Consider the following 19,096-nt stretch of genomic DNA (forward strand, 5'->3'; position numbering starts at 1 on the left):
CAACATGTCTGCTAAATCTAAAATAACCTATAAAATAAAAATGCTTCTCATTTGATCAGATATACTTGATCTTCCCAAAATTAGGGTTAAGGATGGTTTTGTTACTGTATTTTCAGGAATAAGGCATCCAACTAAGGAATCCAAAGACCACTGGACAAAGAAGACATCTGAAGGAAAAGGGCAAATCATACAGAAAAATGTCTCAAAAAAGGGTAAATTGGCCTGTTGGTATATCATATTTCTAATTGAATAAAATTTCATAAATCTCCCTAAATGTCTGTTTCTGCTATTCTCTACAGTCATATAATGCAACTGGTCTTTTGTTTGTCCCAGCCAAGTTAAAGATCAAAGCTGGCTTTCGAATGGAGGGTGGCTCTTTCCTTCTCTAACCCAAGAATGCTTATTAAAGTGTAATTCAAAATCTCTGTGTCATGTCAGAAGAGTCACCTGATATGGGACAGAAGGAAAAAACAAGTATTTAAGGGCCATTTTATAGACACTATTCTTGTAAACTTTGGTTATATATTGACTTTTAACCACTTTTCCTTAACGTGTAAATATTTCATAGGTTATATAATTAATATATATTTAAACTTTTTTTCATGATATTTAATTCACATAGCATACTAACTAATTCTAGAAAAAAATCTCATCTACCTTTATGTACAATATTTCAGGTTTGAGTCTCTATCAATAGTTTTCTGACATGAACCATGACCATGCCAAACAGAGAATGTTGAAGTTTCCATAAGGAGGATGGGACCCCACAATTACAATTCCTCCAGGACTATGTAAACATTACTAACCTGAAAACCACCACCTAAAGATTGGCTTTTGTCTTAAAACCTGCTCAGAATAATTTCAAAGTGGCTAGTTTGAGATGATCCGCCTCACAGACTACTATGGTGGGACATGAGACAAGTCTTGCACTTTCCCATTACACACAGACTGGACAAAAAAATGACAAAGCTATCTCTCCCAGGACGTGACAATTAGCCCAAAGTTTTCTTTTCAGGATTTCCTAAAGATGCCATTTCCCCCAGACATCAGTAAGTAAATTTAAGAATATGAAGTCCACGTTCACAAGAGGTAGGGTGAGTGGTATTTGGTCATTCAATGGATTATGGATATTTGTAATTGTTTAGCAGGGTTGGTTACGAATTGCATGGTTACAGTCAGGAGGAAAGTTGAACAAGGGAAATTAGATTCAGAGTTCTTGTTTTGAAAAAAAACAAAGGGGGATATAGATATGATAAAATTAAAGAGTAGATTATTGAATCTACTCTGAAAAAATGTGAAGATATAAATAGTATAAGATAGAAAGGTAGATTATAGAATCTACTTCTAAAAGCAACTATTAGTATTAAAAATTGGACTGGACTTCAGTATATTGTATACAAACTTAGTATATTGATACAAATTTGAGATTAATTTTGTTAAAACATACTGTAATATGTTTCTAATCTTGTCCAAGAAACTGTACCTATACAGCTTATTTAACAATGTAATACAAATTTCTAGTTCTTTAAAGTTATTATTACCAACTCTTTAGAGTAATAAGAAAATGTAGGTTGTTAAATTAGTCACCTGTTACAATTAAACTTGTAGTCATATTAGGTATGTTTTCAAAGGCAATGAAAGATATATTTTAGGGTAGACAGGACATATACAATTCAGAGATCTACAGAATATGGGCATGTAAGATTTTTTAATAACATAGATTCATTTTATGAAAATGAGACATGTCTGTTCCTGGTAGCACAAATCTACATGGGAAGATGATGGGAACCAAGAAACTCGATATGGAATTTACTTATTTGTGGCAAAAGATAGCCACTAGGTAAGAAAATGCCTTTGCCTTGATTACTGACAGTATGCTGTCCTAATTGGACAAGCAGGACACAAAGAGAGTGACTGCCAAACCTTGCCAAGACAAGGTGCAGCATCCTTCAAAAATCCTGTTTTAATAGAAAAGCCTGTCAAATATTCTAGACCTTTAGGCTGAAGATGTATGCCCCAACATTGCAGAGGAACAGTGGGTGCCTGTCCAGGCAACCAGCTATTTCTGTTATTTCTCACATACTTTGGAAATCACTTGCTTGCATATCCTGTTTACTCAGTTAATATTATTAACTTCTAGAGTCTCTGAGGTCATTGAAGGCTAGATAGTTATAGTTACAGTTTTCCTTGTTTATAAGACTCAGAAAGAAAGTCACTAAAAAGGTGCAAAATGTAAAAGGTTGAGAGACATTGCAATATTATTTGATAATGGAAATTATAACAGAAAGTGAATTAGATACAACCTTTTGGACTCACCACGATAGAATAGATAATGGAGTATTTTCTCTAAATTTGTCTAATGGATTAGGCATTGATAATGTATTTATTACCTGTATATACTGAATATAGTTATTGTACTTATTGTACATGCTTTTTATTATGTTAATCATATTCTTTTTAATTTTAGACAAAAAGGGGAAATATAGTGAGGTTTTATTTTTATTTTAATAAATAAAGCTTGCCTGAAGATCAGAGTGCAAAGGTAGGCCACCTAGTCAGCCTTATAGACCAGGCAGTGATGGCACACACCTTTAATCCAGCAGCCACAATAGTTATCCATATAGGCCTGGCAGTGGTAGTGCATACCTTTAATATCAGCACTAGTGAGGAATATAAGGTGGGATGAGACATGAACTCACTCTTTTCTGTCTGAGGTTTCTATAGAGGTAGGAGCTCTCTACTGGATGGCTGCTTCTGATTTTCTGAATCCCCAATATCTGTCTCTTGGTTTTTATTACTCATGTTACACCTGGAGGAGGTATTGGGTGGCTGAAAGACACTTCCAACCTCCCTTGAGCTGCCTACAAGCTGTGCTGTGATCTCCAGGTTTCCAGCTTTCATTAACCATCACCCCTCACAGGATGACACAGCTGACACAGTCCCTTCTGCTTCTGTAAGTAAACCCTCATCTACACCCAATAAAGTCACCCCAATAAAATTCATTGGTCCACTTGACTTTAGAAATGGCTCAGTGGTTAAGAGCACTGTCTGCTCTTTCAGAAAACTCACTTTGAATTCCCAGTACCCTCACATGGGCACTCAATCTACATTCTTATCTCTAGGGTATCCAATGCCCTCTTCTGGGTCTGCTAGCACTAGGAGCACACGTGGTGCACAGATATACATGCAGACAAAGCACAGCAGGAGTTTCTGCATTCGCCACCGCCTTTTTCTAAAAAAAAAAAAAAAAAAATCTTTTATCTCAAAGCATCCTTAGCATGCATCGCAGAAGACAAACTTGTTTCTGAGTGAGTAAAAGACGAGACCACATCTAGTGGTGAGAGCAGTACCGCGCGGGAGGAACTCACCGGTGGGCTATTAGGAATAGACTCACCACGAACATAAGACACCTATTTCTTTTCAAAATCCAAGTTCCTGAAATGATTCTCCCAAAATCAAAATGTCCGAATTTGGTCTGGGCTTGTTATGTTTGTGTTGGCGATGGGAAGCTGGCATCTTAATTTAGCGTGATATCGCTTGGTTAAGTATGTAACCCGGGAGTCTGGTAGTCAAATCGAGGTTAGGCTGCCTGTCTTTTATCTAAAGGGTTCAGAACTCACTGTGGGATCAGACACCCGGATGCAGCGTCCTCCTAGATCCAGTTCTGGTCTAGGCCTGCAGCAAGCATGTGGGGAGGCTGTGCAGAGCGGGTCCAGGGCAGCCTGACAGCGGGAGCTGCGTGGAAGGCCGCCTGAGACGGAGTGGGAGGGACCGGTCTCAGTGGGACGGAGACTCTCTACTGGAAAAGCCTTTGGGGAGGGTGTGTTGAACTTGAGTGTTAGGGAACAATGGAGATGGAGAAATGGGAGGAATTAGAGTAGTGACGTAAACGAAAGCTGGGAAACAGTGTAAGAGGACCCGGAAGTGGACTAAGGCGTCAAAGCCGGAAGTGTCGAGTGTCCATTCCATGTCGTTACTAGGGGGCCTGCACCTTGTGGAACCGCGTGGTGCGGAACTGAATGCGGAGGTCGCGGCGGAGGTCGCGGCGGAGGTCGCAGGGACGCGAAAACTCCCCGGAGCCGCAGTCGCCGCGAGGGGCGGCCTGGGAAAGTCAGCAGTCAGCAGCGCGGTGACCGGAACCGCAGCCCGGCGGCCCTGGAACCTCCCAGGTCAGAGGGGCTGCGGGGCTGGGACCCAGGAGGGAAGGGACCAGGGGTGCGAGCAGTTTCTCTGCTGTTCATAAGGAAGCCGGCTCTAAAATTCTGCTGTGGATGTCTTCCCTTGTCGATAAATTTTACATAATAAGACTGGACCAGTCCTCATTCTTTTTTATTGATCTTTATTCCCAAAATATTACTGTAAAAATAATGTAGTAGAATTTATGTGCTGATATTTGCAAACACGGTTCTCTTTGCTACGGTGGAAAGGGCCAGGCTTTTTAATTTGTATTTATCCCGGCTAACTTCCATATTAAACCACTTCCCTATTCAACAGAATGGCATAGAATTAGAGACTTTGACTCCAGGAGCGCTTTTATATATTCGTCAAGGAAAGAACGCCTGCGAATGTAATTGAATCGGAAAGTATAGTTTTTTGCAATTTCCATAGTTATGACTGTAAACATATAAAAGAAAACTTTTATCCACCGTTATTTTTCATCTGAGATGTATGGACTCTAATGTAATGTACAGCTTTCTGTAAAATGTTTTTGACATGCTTGGAGGCACACATCTTTAGTCCCACCACTGGGGAGGCAGAGACAGGCAAAGACAGCCAGAGACCTCAGTGAGTTAGTTGGAGGCCAGCATGGTTTCCATATTGAGTTCCAGGACAGTCAGAGCTTCATAGTGAGACCCTATGTCCAAAAAAAAAAAAAAAAAAAAAAAAAAAAAAAAAAAAAGATAATGTGCAACTTAGAGCCTGAAAAAGCACAGTATGCTCTTTTATGGAATTGTCACCATATTATATTTTAACAGTTAGAAAAGGCATTAAAAGCCACATGGTGGTGGTGCCAACGCCTTTAATTCCAGCATCTGGAAAACAGAGACAGGTGGAGCTTGGCGTTTCTTGCCAGCCTGGTCGACAGAGCAAGGTTAAGGATAGCTGGCGCTACACAGAGGAACCGTATGTTGGATGCATCTGAGAAAAAAAAAAATTGAAAAGGTATTATTGTTTAGGATAGTACTAAATGCATCTCTTAAATAATTATACTCATCTATATCAGAAAAGTGTCTACAATAGTCTTTTCTCTCCTCTCCTTATTCAAAGAAAAGTACTCTGTCCCTAGACAGATGGCCAAACTGTTCTTCTGTTCTTTCTTCCTCCTCCTCCTCCTCCTACCTCCTCCTCCTTCTCCTTCTCCTCCTCCTCCTCCTCCCTACTCCCTCCTCCTCCTCTTCTTCGTCTTCTTCTCTTCTCTTCTCTTTCTTTCTTCTCTTTTCTTTTCTTTTTTTTTCTGATTCTTATATTTGAGGTCTGAATTAATTGCCTGGCTCAAAACTGACCGTGAAGACCAAGTTAGACTAGAACTCATAGTTCTACCCACATCTGGCCCCTCATGACTGGCATTTAAAAAAAAAAGATAATGTGCAACTTAGAGCCTGAAAAAAGCACAGTATGCTCTTTTATGGAATTAAGTCAATCAACACAACCTTTCTAACTGCTGTGTTTTAGTTTGTGGTCTGTTGACACCAGTGCTGTGACTGGACTTCTCCCAGGAGAAGGGTAATACCTGGACTCTGCTCAGAGGTCTTTGTACAGAGACTGGATGTTGCAGAGCTGCAGCAGTCTGGTTTCTGTGGGTGAGAATAGTTTACTTGTAGTCTCTCTTATTCCTCCTTAGGGTTTCTTTACAAACTACTCTGCAAGTGTGTGTCCCTTTGAGAGGTGTGAGGCTTCCATCCTATTGGGTCCATGATAAATTGAACATCACTAGTGTATAATAATCTCATACCAGTCATTCAGTTCCATTTCTGTCCCTGAGATTTGACTGATCTGTGACTAGAAGTGGCATTCAAGTGACACTAACTGAAAATGCTTTCTAAATATTTTGAATGTTCTGATCCTGCAGGACAACTGGAGAATCATTTGTAGAATCTTTTTTTTTTAATTTTGTCTTTATCCACAGAGCAATTCTGTGTGAGAAATCTTTGTGCTTTCTGAAGAATCTTTGTCATGTGCAGGGCTCACTGATCACCCAGAACTGCTCACCTGTGGAGCAGAACAAAGAGGCCTGAAAGGTGAAGAGGAAGGAGAGAGAAGCTAAGGATCCAGGTATGCTGGAGAGATTGATGAAGGGATAGAAAGGGGCTCGAGATAATGTGTAAGTGGGACATACAATCAGTTTGCCACATTCTTTTTCACTAGAAAAAATTCCAGAGACTGAGAAAGATCTCGGAATTGCCCTACTGTGTAGGCGGAGACTGCTCATTCGTTTCCCAGGTGCCCAGACCCAAATATAATTACACAGAAACTATATTAATTACAAAACTTCTTGCCAATTAGCTCATGCATATTTCTAGCTAACTCTTAACATCTTGAATTAACCCATTTCTGTTAATCTATGTATCGCCATGAGGTTCTCTAGCATCTGACTCCTTTGGCAGAGAAATGGCCTCTCTCTGACTCTTCCTTCTTTTCTCCTCTATCTCTGCTTGAAATTCCGGCCTTGCTCTATTCTGCTCTGCCATAGGCTGAAGGAGCTTCTTTATTAATCAATGGTAACAAAACACATTCACATCATACAGAGGGAAATTCCACATTACCTCCCCTTTCTGTCTAAATAAAAAGGAAGCTTTTAGCTTTAACATAGTAAAATTACATATAACAAAACAGTTATCAAGTAAGAATTATAGTTATATTTAGTCCATTTATATTTGTCAGATTAAGGAAAATACTCTATTACCTATTCTATTGTTGTGAGTTTAAAGTTTTATATCTCATCTATCTTTTATAATTATAACTATCTTTCCTATACTTCGTCAAAGACTCCAGAATGATATAATATTACCTAAGTAAACAGGAAGTGCATTGTAAGCAACTTCCAAAACACTAGAACTGACAGAGACGTCTCACTGCCTGGACAGTCACCCAGAGTTCTGTATGTTGCAGCACCCATCTTCAGCCTACAAAATGGTGCCTATGGATACTGTGGGATAGTGGTTATAGGTTCTTCTCCAAGATCCATGACTCCACTAACCCCGCTGAAACTGGCTAGGTTTCCATTACTCGGCATGATTTTCCTCTTCTTGGACTAGTAAACTAGTAAACTGTTGCTTACCACCTAGATATGTGTACCATTCTTGCATCCTTACGGCTATTGTGCAGTGCAGATCTTTGTTGTGGTTCCTAAGTATTGTAGCTGGATAGGACTGTCGGTTGTCTCCCTTCTTTGAAAGTATGTATGTTAACTTCAGATACCATGAAAGATAGTCCCCAGGCAGGAAGCCGTAAATTCTATTCCATCTTGAGTCCTCTGGGGTCTGTGACTGAAGTGCATGGCTTCTTTCACTCACCTTCTACCTCTGGGAAGCAACCATGAACAAGTGCAGTAACCTGTAATGTTTTGGGAGTCTCTTGGACAGATCTGACCAACAATTTCAAAATAGATTTCTCATGTCTGGTGTTGGTGGTTTTGTTAGAAAAAAAATCTATGAATCTTGTGGGAACATTATTAGCTCAGATGGGAAATTTTCATTCACATTCTAAATGTATATACTTACACAGATTTACATGTATTGTAGTCATATTTGGTGGATGAATAATAATAATATGACTTCTGATGACTTTTTAAACATCCTTACTTTTACCCTCCTTCTCTGTTTACATCTTTCCCTTCTCCATAATTAAATCCCTCCCTGTTTTTCCATTGCCCTTTTACATCACTTGTTCCCTGTTATTCCTCTCTCTATTACTCACCCACACTCCACAGCACTCTCTTTTTACTTTGTTTGTTTGTTTGTTTTAAGGGTTTTTTTTTTTTCAAGACAGGGCTTCTCCATATATCTTTGGCTGTGTTGGAACTCAGTCTGTAGATGAGGCTGGCCTCCAACTCACAGAGATCTGCCTGCTTATGCCTCCCAAAGCTGGGATTAAAAGCATGAGCCACCACACCTGGCCTCTTTTTTATTTTTCTTCTTACTATAGTCATTCCAGGTTGTATACTGACATCTGAAGATTTGGAGCTAGGAGCTTTCTATGAGAGAGAATATGCAATGACTGTCTTTCTGGGTCCAGGTTACCTCACTCAATATGATCTTTTACCAGTCCATCCATTTAGCTGCAAAGCTCATGATTTCAATTTTCTGAACAGCCGAATAGTATTTCATAGTGTGTATGTTCTACATTTTCACTATCCATTTGTCAGATGAAAGACATTTAGCTTCTTTCCATTTTGTAGCTATTGTGAGTAGAACAGCAATGAACGTGGCTGAGCACGTATCTGTGGAGTAGGATGTTGAGTCTTTTGAATATACACCAAGAAATAGAAACAGCTGGGTCATGTGTTTGAGTTGTTTAACTTGAGGAATTATTATTTAATTGTAGATTCTCCATAATGATTTCCAGGTGTAGGAGTAGAAGTGGAGGGCCACTTCCCACCACCCGGCTAGCTTTACACCCGAAATAATTACACAGAAACTGTATTCATTTAAACACTGCCTGGCCCATTAGTTTCAGCCTCTTATTGGCTAATTCTCACATCTTGTTTTAACCCATATTTAGTAATCTGTGTAGCACCACGAGGTGGTCGCTTACCAGGAGAGAGCTTAACCTGCGTCTGGGAGAGGAGAGGCATGGTGACTGCCTATGGCGACTGCCCTGAAGCATCTGCCTTTTTTCTCACAGAATTCTGTTCTGTCTACTCCGCCTACCTAATTTTCTGTCCTATTAAAGGGCCAAGGCAGTTTCTTTATTAACCAATGAAAGTAACCTCCTCCATCATCCAGGGTGGATAGATATTCTGTTGCTAGGGATTTTATTCCTTATGTTTTCATTTTTGATATTGTTGTTGGTTGGTTTAATAGTAATATTTCTGCTCTGTGAGAATTGGTGATTTGTTATTTTGCCCATGAATGATTACTTCCTAGGTCTCCTGTATTTATCTGTTCTTCACATGAAATTTATTATTTCCCATAGTCTCATGGATAAATCCACTGATTCTCCTTTATAAATTTTGCCTCTATTTATTGTCTGCAAAGCTTAACGAAATCAAACATGTTAACTTGAAAATATCTTGAAATGCAATTAATGTCTCCATCAATTTTAAGATAACTTCCTGGATATTGTTGATGGTGATTTTCTCTTCAAGCTTCAAATGTCGTTCCATGCTCTTGTGAATTTGGAATCATTGTCTGAACACCTGGTCATATTCTGTTGCTTGGGTCTTTTCAAGTAGTTTGTCATTCTTATCTAACAGCTTTCAGTATTAATTTTTTCACTTTCTTTTTGACCCCTTACATAAAAGGGCAGCAAGCCATCTATTCCTTGATCCTGAAAGAAAAACTCAAGAAAAACAGAAAGAAATGGCTGATTCTCCAGTAAGCATGTCCCAGGTCAGTGATCCTATCCACTTTTTTAAAATAGAAATGTTATATATTCAGATATTTCAACTCTTTTAATTTTTTGCTTCTGATAATTTTTAAATTATCAGAAATATTCAAAGAAACAACAAGATCACACATTGCAATTAGCCAGACCTAAACAATGTAATTTTATGCAGTTAGAGTCGTCATTGGGAACAGAAGCTCTGCAGCCTAACATGGGATTTTATATTTTTGTTATTGAATATATTTTTATGAACTTATCTACCATGAAAAAAAATCTGTGGCAGAATTAGAGCTAGAAAGGCAATTAGCTTTATATCCTGTGTCATAACATGTGATCATTACCTGCATTCAGTCCTACCTCAACCCTGGTATTTAACCTTTCTTGTTCTCTTTTCTCCATGTTTTACTGTGCCCACATATACATTGTTTCCATATACACATAATATTGGCTAGATTCTGCATATGAGGAAAAATGTGGTTTCTTCTATCTGACGCTGTATGGCCTCATTTAATATTACACATTCAAAGTCCATCCATTTTCCTGCAAATTTTTATTACATGTTTCTCTTTAGCTAGATAGCATTCCATTTTATATAAATACCATTTTCATTATCCATTTATGTTTTTATAATTAGGAAGCTTCTAATACTTTGCTGTGGTGAATGCAGAAGCAGTGAACATGGGTGTAAATATCTCTATATTGGGGTGTAGAGTTCTCCAGCTATGTTCCCAGGATTGATGTTGCTGGGTATATGTTAGTTCTCTCTTCAAGTTTTTCAATAATGTACAAACTGATTTCCATAATAACTGTATTAATTTATATTCCCCCACATATACCAGCAGTTTATGAGGCTTTTTTTTCTCTCCTCATCCTCTCTAACATTTGTCAGATTGGTTGATGACAGGCATTCTCTGCTGGAGTAATGCAGTATTTCAATATAGTTTTAGTTTGTGTTTCCATGATGGCATTTTAGGGATCCTGAACACTTTTTGCATTATTTATTGGCTATTTGTGTATATGTCTTTGAAATTTGTCTTTCAGTTCATTTGCTCATTTGTTTATTGGCACTTCTATTTCTTTGGTATTTAATTTCCGTAATTGTTTATATATAAACTATATATATGAGCCCCTATCCAAAGTGTCACAGATACAGATTCTCTCCTGCTCTGTAGGTGTCTGTGTGCTCTGCTGATTGTTCCTTTTGATGGACAGAAACTCTTGCTTTTAATGTTGTCCCATCTATTGAGAATTGGGTCAGTTCTTGTGCTGTTGGTGTTCGTTGTAATCAATAAGTCCTTGTGCAATTCCAGTATCCTCATGGGTATTTCTTAAGTTTTCTAGGTTTCTGTGTGTTTCTGGTTTTAAATAAGGGTTTTGGTACATTTTGAATGAATTTTTATATAAATGAAAGATCCGAATCTAATTTCATTCTTCTCCTCAATCCAGTTTTGCCAGCACCAGAGGTTGAAAAGGCAATATTTTTTCTTAAAAATAAGTTTTTAGCCAGGCAGTGGTGTTGTATGCCTTTAATCCCAGCATTTGGGAGGCAGAGGCAGGTGGATCTCTGTGAGTTCGAGGCCAGCCTGGTCTACAAGAGCTAGTTCCAGGACAGGCTCCAAAGCTACAGAGAAACCCTGTCTTGGAAAAAAAAGAAAGAAAATAAGTTTTTATTGATACATTGTGACTTTCACACCATGCAACCCAGTCCCTATGTATCCACCTTTTACCCTTGGAACATCACCCATAAAGGAAAATTTAAAAAGAAATAAAAGATAGAAAAATAAAAAAAAAATTACAATAATAATAGCCCGGCAGTGGTGGCACACTCAGGAGGCAGAGACAGGTTGCTCTCTGTGATTTCAAGTCTCGTCTGGTCAACAGAGCAAGTTCCAGAACTGACTCCAAAGCTACAGAGAAACCCTGTCTCGAAAACAAAACAAAAAGCAATAGTAATGATAATAATAACGCAAAAACAAACAAACAGAAAAGAACACTTTGGTCTTCCATCTTTCCCACTTCTTCATCATCTCTTTATTTGTCTTGTGGCATTGGGAGCTGTGCTGTGGCACTTAGTAGACCCTTTTATACAAACAGCTTTACTTGCAGCTGTTCATTCTATATTGGGTTGTTGGTCATATTTATTCTTGTACACCATCAATACTGGACCTTCACCAAAACACTGTCCGACGTCATGGTGATCCTGAGTTTATGGTTTGTCAGGACCACCACCCCCTTCACTCATTCCAGCAAAGCATAGAGGGTAGATGTTGGGGTGTGCCAACTCAAAGCACTAGATGTGTGCCTGGGAGGTAGCTCTGTTCTCACTCCAGACTTCTGGTACCACCCCTCTCAGGAAATGGGTGGGGCAAGCTTTCCCAATTGTTGGGGGAGGTCTCCACTATGAGTGGCATGGCCATGTTCCTCAGGACTCTATTCCAGGGCCTGTGAAGAACAGGGCCAGTGAGGGGCATTGCTGGCTTAGCATAGCCCTTCGACTTCAACAGGCATGGTTTGCATGGGCCCCTGTAGTAACACATGCCATGGACATCAACACAGACCTCAACTACAGCAGGACCATGGACCCAGACATGGAAAAGGCCATATTTTTGTAATGTATCATTTTGCCTCCATTGTCAAAGCTTTTTGCATAGCTTTATGGTATTCTTTCTGGGATCTCTATTATATTATGTTATTCTCCAGTCTATTTGTATAACTAAACCTGACTGTCTTTATGACTACAGCTATACAATATAATTCCATAAATCTATGCCTATAGTACTTTTCTCCATTCTATCCTTCCCATATTAGTTACTTTTTCCCAGGGGCAAATATCTCACATAAACTTAGGACCTGTAATTTTGAAAATATTTCCACTTTAACACATGAATAAAACATATGTTGATGCCTAATTGCTGTAGAAGGTAAACTATATCTTTATTAGTGAGTGGGGACTCCTGTGACACGTAGGCTCTATTTGTGGGAACTGTCTCACTTCCTTGAACATTGCGTATAAAGGGAACATACTGAAACACTTGGGATAGTTGTCACAACATCTTAGCAATATGTGCAATTAAGAGATAAAGCTTGGTTTCTAATGCTAAATAGACTTGGATTCTAATACTAAAAATTTAAGTGCACTAGAAAGTACAAAACATGATTTGCACATGTGACTTGGTTGTACCATAAAAAATGATGTTCTTGGGTGTAGATTAAGATTGTAGTCTGCTTGCATTTCTCTTTGGTGTTTAATATCACCATGTGTTTGTTGACAGCTGCCATCTGCTTGTCTCAGGAGAATTGCTGCTCACATCACTTTTTTGGTTGGGATGCTCAGTGGTAACTTCCCAAACCAGAAGTTTTTTGTTTTTGTCATTTTGAGACACAGTTTCTTTGTGTCGCTCTGGCTGCTCCTAGAACTAGCACTGTAGACCAGGCTGAGAGGTTTGCCTCTGCTGCCAAGTGCAGGGATTAAAGGCATGTACCTGGCTTGAGATCAGGATTTTTTATTTCTCTTTTCCTTTTTTGCCCCAAACAAGATACCACTGTGCAGCTCTTTCTGGCTGGAACTCATTATGAAGCATGATGTGGAATTCATCAGAAATAATGCCTTAGGGTATTGACTGACTGATGTGCATAATCCATCACATTTAGTGCAGAAAGAACATTCTTCATGATTACTTTGCCCTAATCAGTTCCTCTGAGAGCAATCGCTCTGTTCCCCCACCCTGAAGCTGCAATGTTTTAAAGTGGAGATTTCAGAAATGGGCTTTGCCCCTCAAGTTTGCTTTTCTATTTCTGAATCATGGCTCAAACAGAATACATCACCACTTTCCATTTCTAGAGTAATAAAGGAAGTAATTTCCATTTCCAGAGAAATAAAGGAAGAACCATGAACACTAATAACCTAAAATCTGTTAGGTTACATAAGTAATAACAAGAACACATTGAGGAGTACAAAATTCAGATACAGTAGCTCAGATTTTTCTCGTAAGTCATTACATTTGCAGAACACTGAAAGTTGACAATAATTCTCATAGAATTTAATATCTTCATTAACTTACAGGATATTGATGTCACTTCTGATTGCATACATAGTTACTACACTTATGTGTACATGCTGAGCTGCAACTTAAGTATTATTTGATGTTTTTGGACTTCCCTCAATTTTTACAACACTTTTAGAATGAAATACTCTTCAAATCCTCTGAAATTGTTAGTTGTCTAAGTTGCCTGAGGTCTATTTTTTCTTTCTTTCTTTCTTTCTTCCTTCCTTCCTTCCTTCCTTTCTTTTTTTCTTTCTTTCTTTCCTTTCTTTCTTTTTTTTTCTTTTGTGTGTGCGCGTGTGTGTGTGTGTGCGTGTGTGTGTGTGTGTTTTCCAAGACAGGGCTTCTCTGTACCTTTTGAGGCTGTCCTGGAACTCCCTTTGTAGTCAGGCTGGCCTTGAACTCACAGAGATTCATCTGCTGCCACCTCCCCAGTGCTAGAATTAAAGATGTGTATCACCACAGTCCAGCTCCTGAGGCCAATTACTTAAGAAATTTTTAGATTATATCAAATGTGGCTGATGTGGATTTTTCTATCTACTGGCTAGTGGCTCAAATATTCTTAGAAAAATAATCCCATAGACTACTTAACATATTGATGTTAAAATTGACAGTGGGCAGTATTGTTACACTCTGTTTTTATGAAAAAAAAACCAACAAATTTCTTTGCCTATAAAGTCAATCATAAATTTTGTCTTCCATACATGCCCCTTTTCTCTTTCATAGGATGAAATTGGATCTAGAGTTTAAACATCCCCACTGAGCCTGTTAGAATATAGTCATGTAAGGCCCAAGTACAGTGAGAATTGATTCATGTCAGTATTTTTAGCATGGTCTACAGGTCCAGCATTTAAACATATTTCTTCCTCACAAATTTCCCTTCTGAGATTTGTACATTGTGATCCTCTGCAATATGACACAGGATGCATAACAGATAGACAGCCATGTCTAGATCTTGTGTGTCTTATTGCAAGGATATGCTTGTGAGATTATTATGTCATCCTGTTCTCACAGAATTAGAACATTCATTATAGAATGTGACTATATTAGAAGTCATTTTTCTGAGGAATTGTCTTCACTCATCTTCATCCCGAATTTCTTCAAGTTTCCTTAAGTCAAGGAAAGCACTCTGTCCAGGATCACATGGTCAAACTGTACTTTTTTGTTTCAGGGTCTGTTGACTTTCAGGGATGTGACTGTGGACTTCCCTCAGGAAGAGTGGGAATGCCTGGACTCTGCTCAGAGGGCTTTGTACATTGATGTGATGTTGGAGAATTATAGCAACCTGGTCTCTGTGGGTAAGAACATTTTGCTTCTAGAATTCATAACTCGTCCTTTGTACCTACTTCATAGGTTATAAACTCTTTGTTAAGCTCTCTTGAAAATAACGGGAGACCAGGGAGTGTTTGGTAGTAGGAAAGAACTTTTTCATGCTATTTAACTTTTTCTTTCCATTTTTCATGTTAGCAGTGTCATGCACCACCCCTCAGTTGGTACCACAATGCATTCAGAAACTTAGTATGATATAAAGTTTATACTCATATCTTAAAGTTCCATGGCCATAGTTATAGCTAACATGACTTTAGTTGTGAGAAAAAGTCGAGATATGCAAGCTGAAAGTTCTTCGTAAATACGCTGAAGATCATGACAGGAAACAGCAATTGGAAGTCATTCTTGGATTCCTCTACTTTGTGTTTTCTTCACGTACTAAGCACAATATTGTGTTAGACATTTGTATTTTTTCTAAAAATTCTAGCATTAGTCATAGTCTGACTCACAGAACATGATTGTTGTATGCAAGGCCTACTCACCCGTCTGGAGCAAATGAAATGGCCATGGAATGTGGAGAGGAGAGAGTAGCCACAACTAGAATGGCTAGTGAATGAGCAGGACAACAGTGATGACCTCCAGTGAAAGGGAAAGCACGAGCTAAGAATGTTTTTTGCAATACTCAATTCCTTTTAAAAGGATTCCTGATCATTTCACTTAGTATAGCGTCCTAGTCCCAGGATGCAGCCCATCTATTGTAATAACTGTTAAAAGGCATTGTGTCTATTGCACCTGAATTTTGGTGATAATACTAGTACAAAATACAATTTTATTCGACAATGCTGACATCAGATTGGAATAATTTTATAAAATTTTAAATCTAATGGGAGTCCATCAAGTAGGATTATTCTTTAATTGCCTTCCTTGTATTCTTATCCCTGTGTTACTTCCTTCATTTTATTGCCAGTGGAAAATACACAGACATCCTTCTAGGAAATAATCTCAGGAGTCAGTGTACAGAGTGGACCTGAGAATAATCCTGTGAGGAAATTTAAGAAACACAGCAGTCTGTGGAAGTCAGGCAGTAGAGGATAGAAATAAGCAATAGCTGCCCATGACAGCCCTGCCTCAAACAATCTGAGCCTCTTATGTCTGTCAGAATACTGTCTTTGCATTCATTACTTTTGAAGAATGTTTGTTCTTTTTTTTTCTTAAGAAAGAAATAAACCCTATGGTGCTTTTAAATAAGACTTTAATCTTTAAAGGAATTAGATATTTGGAACAGAACTCCTTATTGTCGGTTACTTAGTAAGTGTAAATACTCTGAACCTGGGATTGGATTAAACTCTTCTTCATCCATTTCTGAGAAGAAACACTTAAACATAGAGTCATATATTCTAAATATAATTAGTGGTGAGCTCTATCTCAAAGCTAATTAATGATTTCTAAGTTCTTGATCCATCTTGTCCCATTAGACATTTTCTATAAGGATGGAATATCTATTATTAATTACATACCATTGAAGCTTGTCTGACTGCTTTTGTGACAATACATAAAATTATAGTGAGAGAAAAATATTTAAGTAGTTGCTGTTTGACTTAAGAGAGAACTTAATCATTTATCAAATGTTTAATCTTGAAACAAGTTCTATAATCTGAACTGTATTCATTTTCAGAGAACTATTACATATGTGATCCTGCCCATCAACATGTGAAGACCGAAAAGGAGTCTTCTCAGTGTAATGAACTTGGCAAAGTACTTCATGACCCCTCCACAAGTGCTTTTTATAGAACAAGTGAAACTACAGAAAACTCCAATAACTACACATGCAGTAACCCCAGGGATTCTTCTATTGACTCATCAAACCTAGATAGACATGAAAGCATCCACACTGAAGAAGAACCTTGCAAATATAAAAACTGTGAGAAACCTCAAAATTTGTGTTCCAGCATTACTCAAGATCAGAGTCTCTACACTGCAAACAAAGAACACAGGCAAGGAGAATACAATGCCTATTTCAGCTCTACATGCAGTCTTTTGCAACAACCAATCTACATTGGAGAGACACCATACCAGTGTGAGAAATGTGGAAAATTCTTCAGAACCGCCTCACACCTCTCTGTACATCAGAGAATACATACTGGAAAGAAACCCTACAAATGCAACGATTGTGACAAATCCTATAACCAGTGGGCAAATCTTAAAACACATCAAAGACTTCATACTGGGGAGAAACTTTGCAAATGCAAAGATTGTGGAAAGTCATTTCCTCAGTCCTCAGCACTTAAAAGCCACCAGAAAACGCATACAGGAGAGAAGCCTTACAAATGTATGGAATGTGACAAATCCTTTGCCCACTGTTCCAGTTTCAGGAGACATCAGAAAATCCATACTGATGAGGAACATTGCAGTTGTCAAGAATGTGGCAAGGTCTTTCATCAGCTATCACATCTTAAAAGCCATTACAGACTCCATAGTGGAGAGAAGCCTTATAAGTGCAATGAGTGTGACAGATCCTTTCCTCACTATTCATCACTTAGATGGCATCAGAAAACTCATTCTCTAGAGACATTTTACAAATGCAAAGAATGTGGTAAGTCCTTTCTTGAAATATCACATCTTAACAGACATTACAGAATCCATACTGGTGAGAAGCCTTACAAATGTGAGGTCTGTGACAAATCCTTTACTGTGAATTCAACTCTTAGAACACATCAGAAAATTCATACTGGAGAGAAATCTTACAAATGTATGGAATGTGACAAATCCTTTACCCGGGACTCACATCTTAGAAGACATCAGAGTGTTCATACTGGAGAGCGACCTTACAGTTGTAAAGAATGTGACAAATCTTTTACTACATGCACATATCTTAGAGAACATCAGAAAATTCATACTGGAGAAAAACCTTACAAATGTGGAGAATGTGACATGTCCTTTATCCAACGTTCAAATCTTAGAACACATCAGAGAGTACATACTGGAGAGAAACCTTACAGATGTAAGGAATGTGGCAAATATTTAACTACACGGTCAACTCTTAGAGAACATCAGAAAATTCATACTGGAGAGAAACTGTACAAATGTATGGAATGTGATAAATTCTTTACCCATAACTCACAGCTTAGAATACATCAGAGAGTTCATACTGGAGAAAGACCTTATAGTTGTAAGGAATGTGGCAAATCTTTTACCACATGTTCATATCTTAGAGCACATCAGAAAATTCATACTGGAGAGAATCTCTACAAATGCAAAGACTGTGACATGTCCTTTCTCCAGAATTTTAGTCTTAAAATACATCAAAAAATTCATACTGGAGAGAAACGTTATAAATGCAAAGATTGTGACATATTTTTTAATCAGATTTCAGATCTTAGAACACATCAGAAACTCCATGCTGGAGAGAGACCTTACAAATGTCTGGAATGTGACAAAACCTTTACCTACATGTCTAATCTTAGAACACATCAGATAGTTCACACTGGAGAGAGACATTACAGATGTAAGGAATGTAACAAATCTTTTACTGGCTGCTCATATCTTAGAGCACATCAGAAAATTCATACTGGGGAGAAACTTCACAAGTGCAAAGACTGTGGCATATCCTATACCCACCTTTCAAATCTTAGAAGACATCAGAGAATTCATACTGAAGAGGAAAATACTGTTGTAAATCATGTGACATAGCAATTATATGGTATTGTTTACTTACAAATCCCAAGAATATACATTATAGAAACAAAGACAAGAGATTTGTGAAAGCCTTTAATGAAGTCTTAAATCTTATAAAATATCAACAAATAAAATTCTGTAATAGTAACTGTCTGAATTTTTGTTTGATTTGATTTTTGAGATAGGGTTTCTCTGTAGCTTTGGGGCCTGTCCTGGAACTCACTCCGTAGACCAGGCTCTGTGTCTACCTCCCAAGTGCTGGAATTAAAGACATATGCCACCACTACCCAGCTTTTAAAAAATGTGTAGCCTCGGCTGGCCTCAAACACATGATCCTCCTCCCTCCACTTCCTTCAGCAAATCCTGCCAGCATCTACCATCACAGCTATGAATTATTTTTTAATGTCTGTGGGTGCTTTGTCTACAAGACTTTCTGTGTACTACATGTTCGTCTGATGCCTGTGGAGGCCAGAAGAGGACATCAGATTCCCAGAAACTGAAGTTTCAGACAGTTGTGAGGAATTGTGTGTGTTGAAAATTGAACACAATGCTCTGGACACAAA

General features: G+C 38.3%; 1 protein-coding gene across 3 annotated transcripts; it reads left to right on the plus strand.

The window, feature by feature from the left end:
* The first annotated feature begins 3,948 nt into the window (after positions 1–3,948).
* Positions 3,949–18,681, plus strand: LOC119820851 (zinc finger protein 54-like). 3 transcript variants are annotated; one of them, XM_038339509.1, is made up of 5 exons: positions 3,949–4,169; positions 6,128–6,273; positions 9,464–9,551; positions 14,761–14,887; positions 16,534–18,681. In XM_038339509.1, the coding sequence occupies exons 3-5, from the start codon at positions 9,522–9,524 to the stop codon at positions 18,546–18,548; spliced, it is 2,172 nt and encodes a 723-aa protein (XP_038195437.1). In that variant the 5' UTR covers positions 3,949–4,169; positions 6,128–6,273; positions 9,464–9,521; the 3' UTR covers positions 18,549–18,681. The 3 variants fall into 3 exon arrangements, with proteins under 3 accessions (XP_038195437.1, XP_038195436.1, XP_038195439.1); XM_038339508.1 differs by having other exon boundaries at positions 6,183–6,273; XM_038339511.1 differs by lacking the exon at positions 3,949–4,169 and adding an exon at positions 4,977–5,163 and having other exon boundaries at positions 6,183–6,273.
* Positions 18,682–19,096: the final 415 nt, after the last annotated feature.

Source organism: Arvicola amphibius, chromosome 8 (assembly GCF_903992535.2).
Source record: "Arvicola amphibius chromosome 8, mArvAmp1.2, whole genome shotgun sequence".
Classification (NCBI taxonomy): domain Eukaryota; kingdom Metazoa; phylum Chordata; class Mammalia; order Rodentia; family Cricetidae; genus Arvicola; species Arvicola amphibius.